Consider the following 12,046-nt stretch of genomic DNA (forward strand, 5'->3'; position numbering starts at 1 on the left):
AAAATTTGTCTACTAATTGTATCTGCTTGGCTGGGGAATTATAGCCTCCTATTTTGTCAATCCGTGTATAGAACTCTTCAGATTTCACATAACATACATTACCTGTCGTTGTTGATGAAGTCGTCTGTGTTATCTGGGCAGTAACTCGGAGCACTATCGGAGACCTCATGATGGCGTATCCTTTTCATAGGAGTCGAGGGAGACTCTGGCAACAATGGAGGAGGTGTCGTAAGGGTACTTATGTCACATGACACACGTTTATTCTGAGGTCTTGCCTGACAAGCTGTGAAAATGGCAAGGGATCAGTTAATGAAATTATTTTTTGAGGTGACTAAATGATTCCAATCATATTGCTGGGCATGATACCCACCTTTGCTCTTTTTGGTAGGTTTCGGCATGACCAAGGGACCAATCATCCCTCAATTATAAGCATAGCTCGAGAAAATAATGGAATCTGATTTGGAAGCTAATTCTATGCTTTTCATACACTACTGTTCAAAAGTGTGGGGTCACTTAGAAATGTCCTTGTTTTTAAAAGAAAAGCTATTTTTTTTGTCCTTTTAAAATAACATCAAATTGATCAGAAATACAGTGTAGACATTGTTAATGTTGTAAATGACTATTGTAGCTGGAAATGGCAGATTTTTTTTTATGGAATATCCACATAGGCGTACAGAGGCCCATTATCAGCAACCATCACTCCTGTGTTCCAATGGCACGTTGTGTTAGCTAATCCAAGTTTATAATTTTAAAAGGCTAATTGATCATTAGAAAACCCTTTTGCAATTATGTTAGCACAGCTGAAAATGTTGTTCTGATTAAAGAAGCAATAAAACTGACCTTCTTTAGACTAGTTGTGCAGTTTTGTCATAATCAGCGCTGTTGCCGGAGAATTGAATGTTCATTTCTCTAGCATAAGCCACCTCCAAAGTCGTTTTAGAGAATATGGCAGAACGTCCAACCGGACTCAAAACCGCAGACCACGTGTAACCACGCCAGCCCAAGTACTCCACATACGGCTTCTTCACCTGTTGGATCATCTGAGACCAGCCACCCAGACAAACTGTGGGTTGGCGCAACTGAAGAATTTCTGCAAAAACTGTCAGAAACCATCTCAGTGAAGCTCATCTGCGTGCTCGTCGTCCTCACCAGCAGTTCTCCGCCTTTACCAACTTCAGTGGGCAAATACTCGCCTTCGATGACCACTGGCATGCTGGAGGAGTGTGATCTTCATGGATGAATCCTGCGTTCAACTGTACCGGGCAGATGGCAGACGTTTGCTCATGTCAACGTTGTGAACAGAGTGCCCCGTGGTGGCGGTGGGGTTATGATATTGGTAGACATAAGCTCCGGACAACTAACACAACTGCATTTTATAGATGGCAATTTGAATACACAGAGATACCGTGACGAGATCCTGAGGCCCAGTATCGTGCCATTCATCCGCCCCAATCACCTCCTGATTCAGCATGTTAAATCATGGCCCCATGTCGCAAGTCTACAATTTCTGCAAGCTGAAAATGTCCCAGTTCTTTCATGGCCTGCATGCTCACCAGACATGTCACCCATTGAGCCTGTTTGGGATGCTCTGGATCGACCTTTACGACAGCGTGTTCCAGTTCCCGCCAATATCCAGCAACTTCACACAGCCATTGAAGAGGGGTGGGACAACATTCCTCAGGCCACAATCAACAGCCTGATCAACTCTATGCGAAGGAGATGTGTCACACTGCATGAGGCAAATGGTGGTCACACCAGATACTGACTGGTTTTCTGATCCTACTTTTATTTTATAAGGTACAGTATCTTTGACCAACAGATGCATATCTGTATTTCCAGTGAAATCCACAGATTAGGGCCTAATGAATTTATTTCAATTCAGTAAGATTTTGAAATTGTTGCATGTCGCGTTTATATTTTTGTTCAGTGTAATTATAATCTCAAAATGGTATGTACCCTATATCAGTCAACATAATCCAAGCCGTCTCATCAGTCTACTCTTGGCCTACTTGAAGTAGGCTACACATTGAGAGTGTGCGTAATTGTGCATGCTGAACGGCTTTCAATATCTGGGAAAATATTCACATCAGGCAGCAGTGTCGTAGAATGTGGCGATGAGACTTGTAGAACCTTACATTGGCAAGGAGAGAAGTGTCACCATGTACAATTTCTTCACTTCACTGTCATTGGTGAACAAGTTGCTTGCAAAGAAAACAAGCCACAAAGTGAGACGGGAGCTCCCACCCTCTGCTCAAAATAAGGCACATGCACAGCCGTTGTATTCCACAACAGTGCTGAAGAATGACAAGACAACAGGGACACAATAGAGAGAAAACCGTAAACTATTCCACACTACACCCAAAAAAAAGTATGTTAGTGTGTCAAGCAAGTGAAAGTTACGAAGATTTATGTCAACAAGGGATAACGGCTAAATTAAAGATGCACACAATGTAAGCATGAGCTGACAATAGTGGACTCTTTTTGACTGCTGTCATAGCTACACTTACAGTGCATTTGGAAAGTATTCAGACCCCTTTTTTGAGAAATGTTTGTAAATGTATAAAAAATAAACAGAAATACCTTATTTACATAAATATTCAGACCCGTTGCTATGAGAGTCCAAATTGTGCTTAGGTGCATCTTGTTTCCATTACTCATCCTTGAAATGTTTCTACAACTTGGAGTCCACCAGTGGTAAATTCAATTGATTGGACATGACTTGGAAAGGTACTCACCTGTCTATATAAGGTCCCACAGTTGACAGTGCATGACAGAGCAAAAACCATGCGATGAGGTCGAAGGAATTGTCTGTAGAGCTCCGAGACATGATTGTGTTGAAGCACAGATCTGAGGTACCAAAACATTTCTGCAGCATTGAAGGTCCACAAGAACACAGTGGCCTCGTCATCTTAAATTGAAGAAGTTTGAAACCACCTAGAGCTGGCTCCATGGCCAATCTGAGCAGTCAGGGTAGATGGGCCTTGGTCAGGGAGGTGACCAAGAACTCGATGGTCACTCTGACAGAGCTCCAGAGTTCCTCTGTGGAGATGGGAGAACCTTCCAGAAGGACAACCATCTCTACAGCACTCTACCAATCAGGTCTTTATGGTAGAGTGGCCAGACGGAAGCCACAGTAAAAGGCATATAACAGCCCGCTTGGAGTTTGCCAAAAGGCACCTAAAGGACTCTCGGATCATGAGAAACAAGATCTTCTGGTCTGAGGAAACCAAGATAAAACTATTTGGCCTGAATGCCAAGTGTCACGTCTGGCGGAAACCTGGCACCATTCCTACGGTGAAGTATGGTGGTGGTGGCAGCATGCTTTGGGTATGTTTTTCAGTGGCAGGGACTGGGAGAATAGTCAGGATTGAGGGAAAGATGAAAGGAGCAAAGTACAGGGAGATCCTTGATGAAAACCTGCTCCAGATCGCTCAGGACCTCAGACTGGGGCAAAGGTTCACCTTCCAACAGGAAACGACCCTAAGCACACAGCCAAGACAATGCAGGAGTGGTTTCGGGACAAGTCTCTGAATGTCCTTGAGGGGCCCAGCCAGAGCCTGGACTTGATGCCGGTCGAACATCTCTAGAATTACCTGAAAATAGCTGTGCAGCGAGGCTCCCCATCCAACCCGACCAAATCTTGAGAGGATCTGCAGAGAAGAATGGGAGAAACTCCCTAAATACAGTTGTGCCAAGCAGACTCGAGGTTGTAATCGCTGCCAAAGGTGTTTCAACAAAGTACTGAGTAAAGGGTCTGAATATTTATGTAAATGTGATATTTCAGTTTTATTTTTTGAATTTTTTTTTAACCTTTAACCTTTAGGCAAGTCAGTTAAGAACAAATTCTTATTTTCAATGACGGCCTAGGAACAGTGGGTTAACTGCCTGTTCAGGGGCAGAACGACAGATTTGTACCTTGTCAGCTCGGGGGTTTGAACTTGCAACCTTCCGGTTACTAGTCCAACACTCTAACCACTAGGCTACTCATTATGGGGTATTGTGTGGAACTTTGTATCCATTCACTGATTCACTAATATACAGCAAATCTCAACTGAGTTTCGCAGACGGGTCTTCCCTGGCTGTATGACACTGCTGGGACATAAACATGATGAGCATAGTGTTGTGTACTGACTGTGCACCATGACAGTGTAGCCTGTAGAGCTGTTTATACCGTGTCATTGTGAAAAGATAGGGAAATAGCTAGGGAAACTGACAGATCAATAACCTTACATTGCTATACTGACTCTAATAAAAATTCACATTGGGCTGTCAAAAAACGTCAGAAAATCAGTCTTTAATTGTTTGGCTGCTGGTTTCATTGTTTGATTCAGGTCTCGTGTGATTGAGACAAAAATATTAGCTAAAGTTAGCTAATGGTACATTTAAAAAAACAAAAAACGCCTACAAAACTTTTCCATACACCCAACAGCTGTTAGATACTGCTGCCTAACAGAGCTGAACTGGCTCTAGTAGCTACCGTAATAGCTAGCTAGCAAGTTCATTCCCTTCAGACAGAACATCAGTTGAGAGGGGATGAAACATTAGCTAACGGTACATGTCAGTTACAATGCTCAGCCCTGGGAATAAATAATTTTTAACATTTTAAGTAAAAAAGCAGTTACCTTGCCGGCTACATCAATCAAATAAAGAGTAGCCAGTTTCTGCTCTGTTTGCTTTTACAAATTGGAGCAAAAGGCGCAACACACACACAGACGGCAGCTACAGACAGCAGCACCATGCTTGTCTTATAAGCCAGCCTTTCAGAACGCCAAACAGCTTAACCAACTACTGTGAGGTGCTTTTTGTATCACTGTGCAATGATAAAGCAATTTTAGAATGTGGGGGGGATCATGTCCCCCCCGTCCCCAGTGAAAGTTGCCCACCTGGGTTTTTGGATGAACTCAGAAAATAAGGTCTGTGGTAAACGTAGGCTTAGGAGATCTTATACGTTTTGTTCTATGAGATCATCTTCATCAGCAAACGTAAAATTTTCAAGCATTTATGTAATTTAAAAAAGCACATAAAGGCTTCATAAAGGTCATGTTAACTGACAGATATTATTTCATAGAACAAAATAAGATCTCCTAAGCGTGTGTTAATCTCGGACCTTATTTTCATTGTTTACCCAAAAACCTATTCTTTCCCCATTCATTTTCGCCATAGTTTTTTGGACTATAAGCTGGTGAGGTCTATAATCCTCTCTTATGGCCCTCTCAATATCTTTTTGATCTTATGCAGCGTTCATATGCATGTATGTATCAATGCAGTCGAGATAGCAAGACCCTTACTACTCTGTAAGATCTCTTCCGTACTCCGCTAAAAACATAATATGTACTGTTTGATTCTATCTTTCCCATGCTAAAATATTTGTGAAGGTCACTATGGGTTTTTTGTGGCAATAGATAACAGTGGATTAAATGGGCTCTGTGCCCAGTTTAATCGATTGATTTGTAGGTCCCGATTCCGTGATGTTCTTTAAATGAATTGATGAAGCTCTTTCTCTCTCTCTCTCTCTGCAGGTCAAGCACGGGGTCTTGTTTTACCAGCAACACAAAGAAAAGCTCCATTGACAGCAGGAGTGTGAGGCCAGGTGACAAAGGCGTCTTGCACGCATTATTTTAGAGGCGGCACGAAGTACGTGAGGATGTGGGGGGAGGCCCTCCGGAAGTCTGCAAGTTTTTCAAACATCTGTAATCTAGAGCACAATCATTATGCCCAATTCTATGTAAAATAATAATCCTGCATAGGTCATCTAAGCATAGCTTTTTACCTTTTCAATTGTCATTTTAATGAATGATGCACATTGATTCATTAAGAACGCTTATGTCTTAGGAGTTTAGTAAAACTGCTACACTGGTATATAGTGTCACAACCCAAGAATTAAAGCAATTTGAGTATTTTCTAAAGTCTAGCAACCTTGCCAGCAGACATGTCAGCTAAGATAGTTAGACAAGCTACTCTAACTTGATGATTGATAGTCTGAAATGGCTTGGTAGCTAGTTATGAGGTTGGGAGATTGGGAACCTACAGTTGAAGTCGGAAGTTTACATACACCTTAGCCAAATACATTTAAACTCAGTTTTTCACAATTCCTGATATTTAATCCTAGTACAAATTCCCTGTTTTAGGTCAGTTAGGATCACCACTTTATTTGAAGAATGTGAAATGTCAGAATAATAGTAGAGATTTATTTCAGATTTTATTTCTTTCATCACATTCCCAGTGGGTCAGAAGTTTACATACACTCAATTAGTATTTGGTAGCATTGCCTTTAAATTGTTTCACTTGGGTCAAATGTTTCGGGTAGCCTTCCACAAGCTTCCCACAATAAGTTGGGTGAATTTTGGCCCATTCCTCCTGACAGAGCTGGTGTAACTGAGTCACGTTTGTAGGCCTCCTTGCACGCACACACTTTTCAGTTCTGCCCACAAATGTTCTATAGGATTGAGGTCAGGGCTTTGTGATGGCCACTCCAATACCTTGTCATTGTTGTCCTTAAGCCATTTTGCCACAACTTTGAAAGTATGCTTGGGGTCATGGTCCATTTGGAAGACCCATTTGCATCCAAGCTTTAACTTCCTGACTGATGTCTGGAGATGTTGCTTCAATATATCCACATCATTTTCCTGCCTCATGATGCCATCTATTTTTTTAAGTGCACCAGTCACTCCTGCAAGAAAGCACCCCCACAACATGATGCTGCCACCCCTGTGCTTCACGGTTGGGATAGTGTTCTTCTGCTTGCAAGCCTCCCCCTTTTTCCTCCAAACATAACAATGGCTATTATGGCCAAACAGTTCTATTTTTGTTTCATCAGACCAGAGGACATTTCTCCAAAAAGTGTGTTCTTTGTCCGCATGTGCAGTTGCAAACCGTAGTCTGGCTTTTTTTATGGCGGTTTTGGAGCAGTGGCTTCTTCCTTGCTGAGCGGCCTTTCAGGTTATGTTCATATAGCATTCGTTTTACTGTGGATATAGATACTTTTCTACCTGTTTCTTCCAGCATCTTCACAAGGTCCTTTGCTGTTGTTCTGGGATTGATTTGCACTTTTTGCACCAAAGTTCGTTCATATCTAGGAGACAGAACGCGTCTCCTTCCTGAGCGGTATGACGGCTGCGTGGTCCCATGGTGTTTACACTTGCGTACTATTGTTTGTACAGATGAATGTGGTACCTTCAGGCGTTTGGAAATTGCTCCCAAGGATGAACCAGACTTGTGGAGGTCTACAATTGTTTTTCTGATGTCTTGGCTGATTTCTTTTGATTTTCCCATGATGTCACGCAAAGAGGCACTGAGTTTGAAGGTAGGCCTTGAAATACATCCACAGGTACACCTCCAATTGACTGAAATTATGTAAATTAGCCAATCAGAAGCTTCTAAAGCCATGACATAATTTTCTGGAGTTTTCCAAGCTGTTTAAAGGCACCGTCAACTTAGTGTATTTAAACTTCTGACCCACTGGAATTGTGATACAGTGAATTATAAGTGAAATAATCTGTCTGTAAACAATTGTTGGAAAAAGGACTTGTGTCATGCACAAAATAGATGTCCTAACCGACTTGCCAAAACTATAGTTTGTTAACAAGACATTTGTGGAGTGGTTGAAAAACAAGTTTTAATGACTCCAACCTAAGTGTATGTAATCTTCCGACTTCAACAGTATCTAGCTGGCTAGCTAAAGCCAACTTCATAAAATTGCTAGGTGGCTAGTGTTACAAAGATACATCAAAACATGTTTGTTTTATTTATTCATCAAGAAGGAATCAATAGCTTGATCAAATTAATTTACAAACATACCTCCTGTGAGTCCTGCACATCAACGGCAGCGAAAATCAAACATTGTGTGTGTCATTGAAAACTCTTTCTCCTCCTCCACTACCGTAGCATATCTTTTGCTCTGTGGTGCACCTTGGAGTGAACCGCTTACTAGGGAGAACGGGGGTACTCTTTGCGTGGTCCAGTCAGTGTGGCCCCCGCAAAGTACAGATGACAGATCTTTTTCTAAATAATTATGAGAAAATGTGAGCTTGAAAATGAAGTTTAGTAATTCATTTAAAGGGTAATTCCGCCACTTTTCAACCTCATTTATTATTTACAGCTCCATACCAGTGTCTAGATATGTGAAAATGGTGTGTTTCTATGATCTCTGGTTAAAAAGATAAGAATCAAGGTCCTAAAAAAATGCTTCTCTGTGACATCACAGGGTAGGATTAAAAAGTAAGAAAACAAGTTTCTAGACAGAGGGAGGACATTTTATAACAAGCGAGGCTATATTTTGAGGCTTCCCTGACCTGTCAATGTTTTTAATTTGCTGTTTTATGATTTTGTTATACACTTGTGAATTCTATGGTTTTTACTAGATTACTTGTAGTTTTTCATGTTGTCTGTCTGTAATTGTGTAATGACATGGTGCTGCCTATCTTGGCAGGACGCTCTTGAAAAAGAGATTTCAAATCTCAATGAGCCCTTCCTGGTTAAATAAATAAATATACAGGGGGTACCGGTACAGAGTCAATGTGCGGGGTACATGCTAGTTGAGGTAATTGAGGTAATACTGTATGTACATGTAGGTAGAGTTAAAGTGACTATGCATAGGTTATAAACAGAGTTGCAGCAGCGTAAAAGAGGGGTCTGGGTAGCCCTTTGATTAGCTGTTCAGGAGTCTTATGGCTTGGGGGTAGAAGCTGTTAAGAAGCCCTTTGGACTTTGACTTGACTTGTATTGTACTGGAGATAATGAAAATGATTTGAAAAGTGGTGGACTTGCCCTTTAACATCTGAAAAATGTGAGGGGGCACGTGCCCTTGTGCCCCCTATGGGCATGACTCTTCTGCCAAGTGAGATTAAGTCAGACCTGCCCTATGGTCAAGGTAAAGCCTTTTGCTCATTTTCAAGAATTGAAACTTTCTTTCAGACCCCTGGCAACAAAGTGGAAAGCAAATCAAAAACAAAAATGAAAGGAAAGTATAAGGCAAGTGTTTAACAGATAATAACAGAGCGGAGCTTCCTACAGCATTTCCATTACCCTCTCCTTTCACAGTGTTTCATGTATAAAAAGACTCATAAATATATGGGGGGATATGAAATTAGATTGGTGACGACCATGCAGAAACTGAGCACCTGTCCGCCCATATCCCTTCCCCTCTGAAGTAACCTGCATGCTGGAGTTTTATTTCCAGTGCTGTAGACCTCTGTGGATGTTTTCCTTGGTCGTCTCTAGGAGCATTGTGGCGAGGAGCATGGAACAGGCAGCAGCTCTGTAATTTTGTGTTCCTCCTGCTTTTGGAACTAAAGATGCTCTCTCTTCAGTGTTTTGTAGATTTATTTTTCCTTAATGATATTTCCAGCCTTGCCTAAGGACACACTATCTAAGATGGAGGATCAAACACAATACGAAGTGTGAGAAATCTCACTCTGCATTATGTTTAACTAGCATATCTAGCATTTAACTAGCATACTGTCTGCGTGCACGTTCAACCAATTGTGAACAAAAAAAGTGAAATTTAGACGTTCCCCTAGTTACTTATGCATGGTATATGAGTTGTACATAGTTTATCTATACGAAATATACAATGCAAAATAATTTGACTTGCACTTTAAGTTAAGAATATTCTCCGAACTGTTTTAGATTTTGCCTTTTATACCCTCTTACACGCACGCACCCACACACACAAGACACACACAAAACTCTCCTTCAGCAAGTCATTCAGCCAGTGACGGTGATATTTCATACGTCAGGGGACATGTGTGGCGGGCCCATAACTCAGGAAGTGGGGCTTATGTTCGGGGAGCCTACCCGCTATAGATACTATACCCCCTAAGCTTACAGACCTAATTCCTCTATCCCATAACACTACCTTTGCCGCTGTGTGGAGGCATGGTATACGTCCCAAATTGCACCCTTTTCACTAGTGCACAATTTTTTTTTACCAGAACCCTATGGGGGCTATATAGTGCCCTGGTCAAAAGTAATACACTACATAGGGAATAGGGTGCTATTTGGGATGCAACCATGATGAAGTGATAGCCCGGAGGAAGAATGCCTGCCCCACGGTAAAACGATCGCCTGGCTGCCACTGCTGCTGAGCTCTCTGTGGACTGGAGCGGTTGGCCAGAGGACAACAGCTGAGGAACCTATCGGCCTAGAGGGCCAGGGCTCTGATGTCTTTGTGCCATGTTAACCCAGCGGATTTACAGGACACAGTGTGATGTCATGGGATATGCCCTGTCAGCTGTGATAGTCCCCTCTCTCTCCGCCTCGCTCTTTCTGGTGTGTATATACGCAAGGCGGATTGACAATTTTTTTTATTTCACCTTTATTTAACTAGGCTAGTCAGTTAATAACAAATTCTTATTTACAATGACGGCCTACCCCTGCCAAACCTGGATGACGCTGGGCCAATTGTGCGCCGCCCTATTACCAGAGGACAAAGGAAGAAAGAAAGTGAACTCAGATGTGATCTTTCTGCACATGTGGCGAACCATTTGCTTCTGAACAGCCTTTCTATCTGTGCAATCGCTGTGGTACTGCATTGCCTATGTGCTGTCATTTATGGTTTGATTTCATTCATGGAATCCAACATAAAACATGAACTCAACCAGCTATAGTTAGCATTAGCTTCATTATTTTCTTCAGGTACTAAAGGATATTTAATCCAGATCAAAATGATTGTGTTGATACTGTTAAACATTATGGAAATGTAACTGTCCCCTCGTCTCAGACAAGGTCATATCACTGCAGCAGTCAACGCCAACCTTCTGTATCAAACAAAGTCCCGTTGACCCTAGGGAGCACCAAGTCTGAAGCCACCAGCCAACCTGTTAACCCATTGACGACTAGACCCATATTTCCTCAACCTTTGTGAGTTGGGAGTACAATGTCACTTAATATTTACATTTGAATTGCTTTTTTCTCTCTGCCATAGGTGAATATGTGATTATGGTGAAAGATGTAACCAACCCACCATTTCAAGGCCAGACCTTATCCCCAGCATTTGCCCTGCTGCGCTTGTTTCCTGCCAAGACCAAAAGTAAAAACAGCCAGACGGACAAAACCAAGAGTAAGTGACGTCCTTCTCAACACGTCAGAGACTTTCATAGAAGACTTTAGAAGAGAAGCATGACACGACCTTCAGCACTCAGAACCTCACAATAAACTCTTCAATGGGACATAAACATGTTTGTTCTAGCATCAACTGTCACATCAACTTTGGCATTTATTACTTCAAATTGTTTATACATGGTCATGTTTTCAGTATGGAAGAATCCAGACATGGTTTTAGTGACAGTTGGGAGAGTGTTCCTCATTGATACAGAGCAGCAGAGTTTATACTTTACTGGAAATGCCCTAAATTATTCTAATAAGGTTCTATATGATTGGAAGCAGCCTCATTTAACCTCAAATAAAAATGAGTGAAATGAAAATGACTGGTGAATGATAATTACTCAAGGTCCAGCATGGCCTCAGAGAATAGACATAACATAGTAACTGTAAATCTCTGACCCGCCAATTAGTATGATATGTTACATTTGGTATGACAGAAGGTTACTTAAGCCAAATGGGTCGTTCCGGGAAATGAGTGCCTTTTGATATTTTAAAGGTCGACTTTGGGCACGAACAACTGACCAACTCCACCCCTTTCTCAATATTCAAACAGAAATAGGGAGTGCCTTTGGTGGTTTGTCTGTGTCATTCTGGTCATGTGAGCCACAACCGACATAGCTAGTTCGTTAGCTAAGCTAGCCAGTAACTCCCCCAGTATGTGTTAACGTAATTTCACAGGATTCGTTTTTGAACTGAAGCTGTAGAGATTGGTAAGAAAGGGCACTTCTGTAGCCAAATATCTTTATTCATATTTTTGTTTGTTTTTAAACATTAAATGACCTGGTATGATGGTCAAATCAAATGTATTTATATAGCCCTTCGTAACGTCAGCTGATATCTCAAAGTGCTGTACAGAAACCCAGCCTAAGACCCCAAACAGCAAGCAATGCAGGTGTAGAAGCACGGTGGCTAGGAAAAACTCCTTAGAAAGGCCAAAACCTAG

At 41.7% G+C, this 12,046-nt stretch overlaps 1 protein-coding gene across 2 annotated transcripts in view; it reads left to right on the top strand.

Annotated features, from left to right (window-relative positions):
- The window catches only part of LOC110491848 (MORN repeat-containing protein 1), an 80,742-nt gene extending 69,319 nt beyond the window's left edge, over positions 1–11,423 (top strand). For both annotated transcript variants that reach the window (XM_021565656.2, XM_021565657.2), the window contains 2 exons: positions 5,520–5,590; positions 10,925–11,423. In XM_021565656.2, the coding sequence (XP_021421331.2) occupies positions 5,520–5,590; positions 10,925–11,067 (214 nt within the window). In that variant the 3' untranslated portion in view covers positions 11,068–11,423. The remainder of the gene's footprint in view (positions 1–5,519; positions 5,591–10,924) is intronic.
- Positions 11,424–12,046: the final 623 nt, after the last annotated feature.

The sequence above is a fragment of the Oncorhynchus mykiss genome, chromosome 16 (genome assembly GCF_013265735.2).
Source record: "Oncorhynchus mykiss isolate Arlee chromosome 16, USDA_OmykA_1.1, whole genome shotgun sequence".
NCBI classification, from domain to species: Eukaryota; Metazoa; Chordata; class Actinopteri; order Salmoniformes; family Salmonidae; genus Oncorhynchus; species Oncorhynchus mykiss.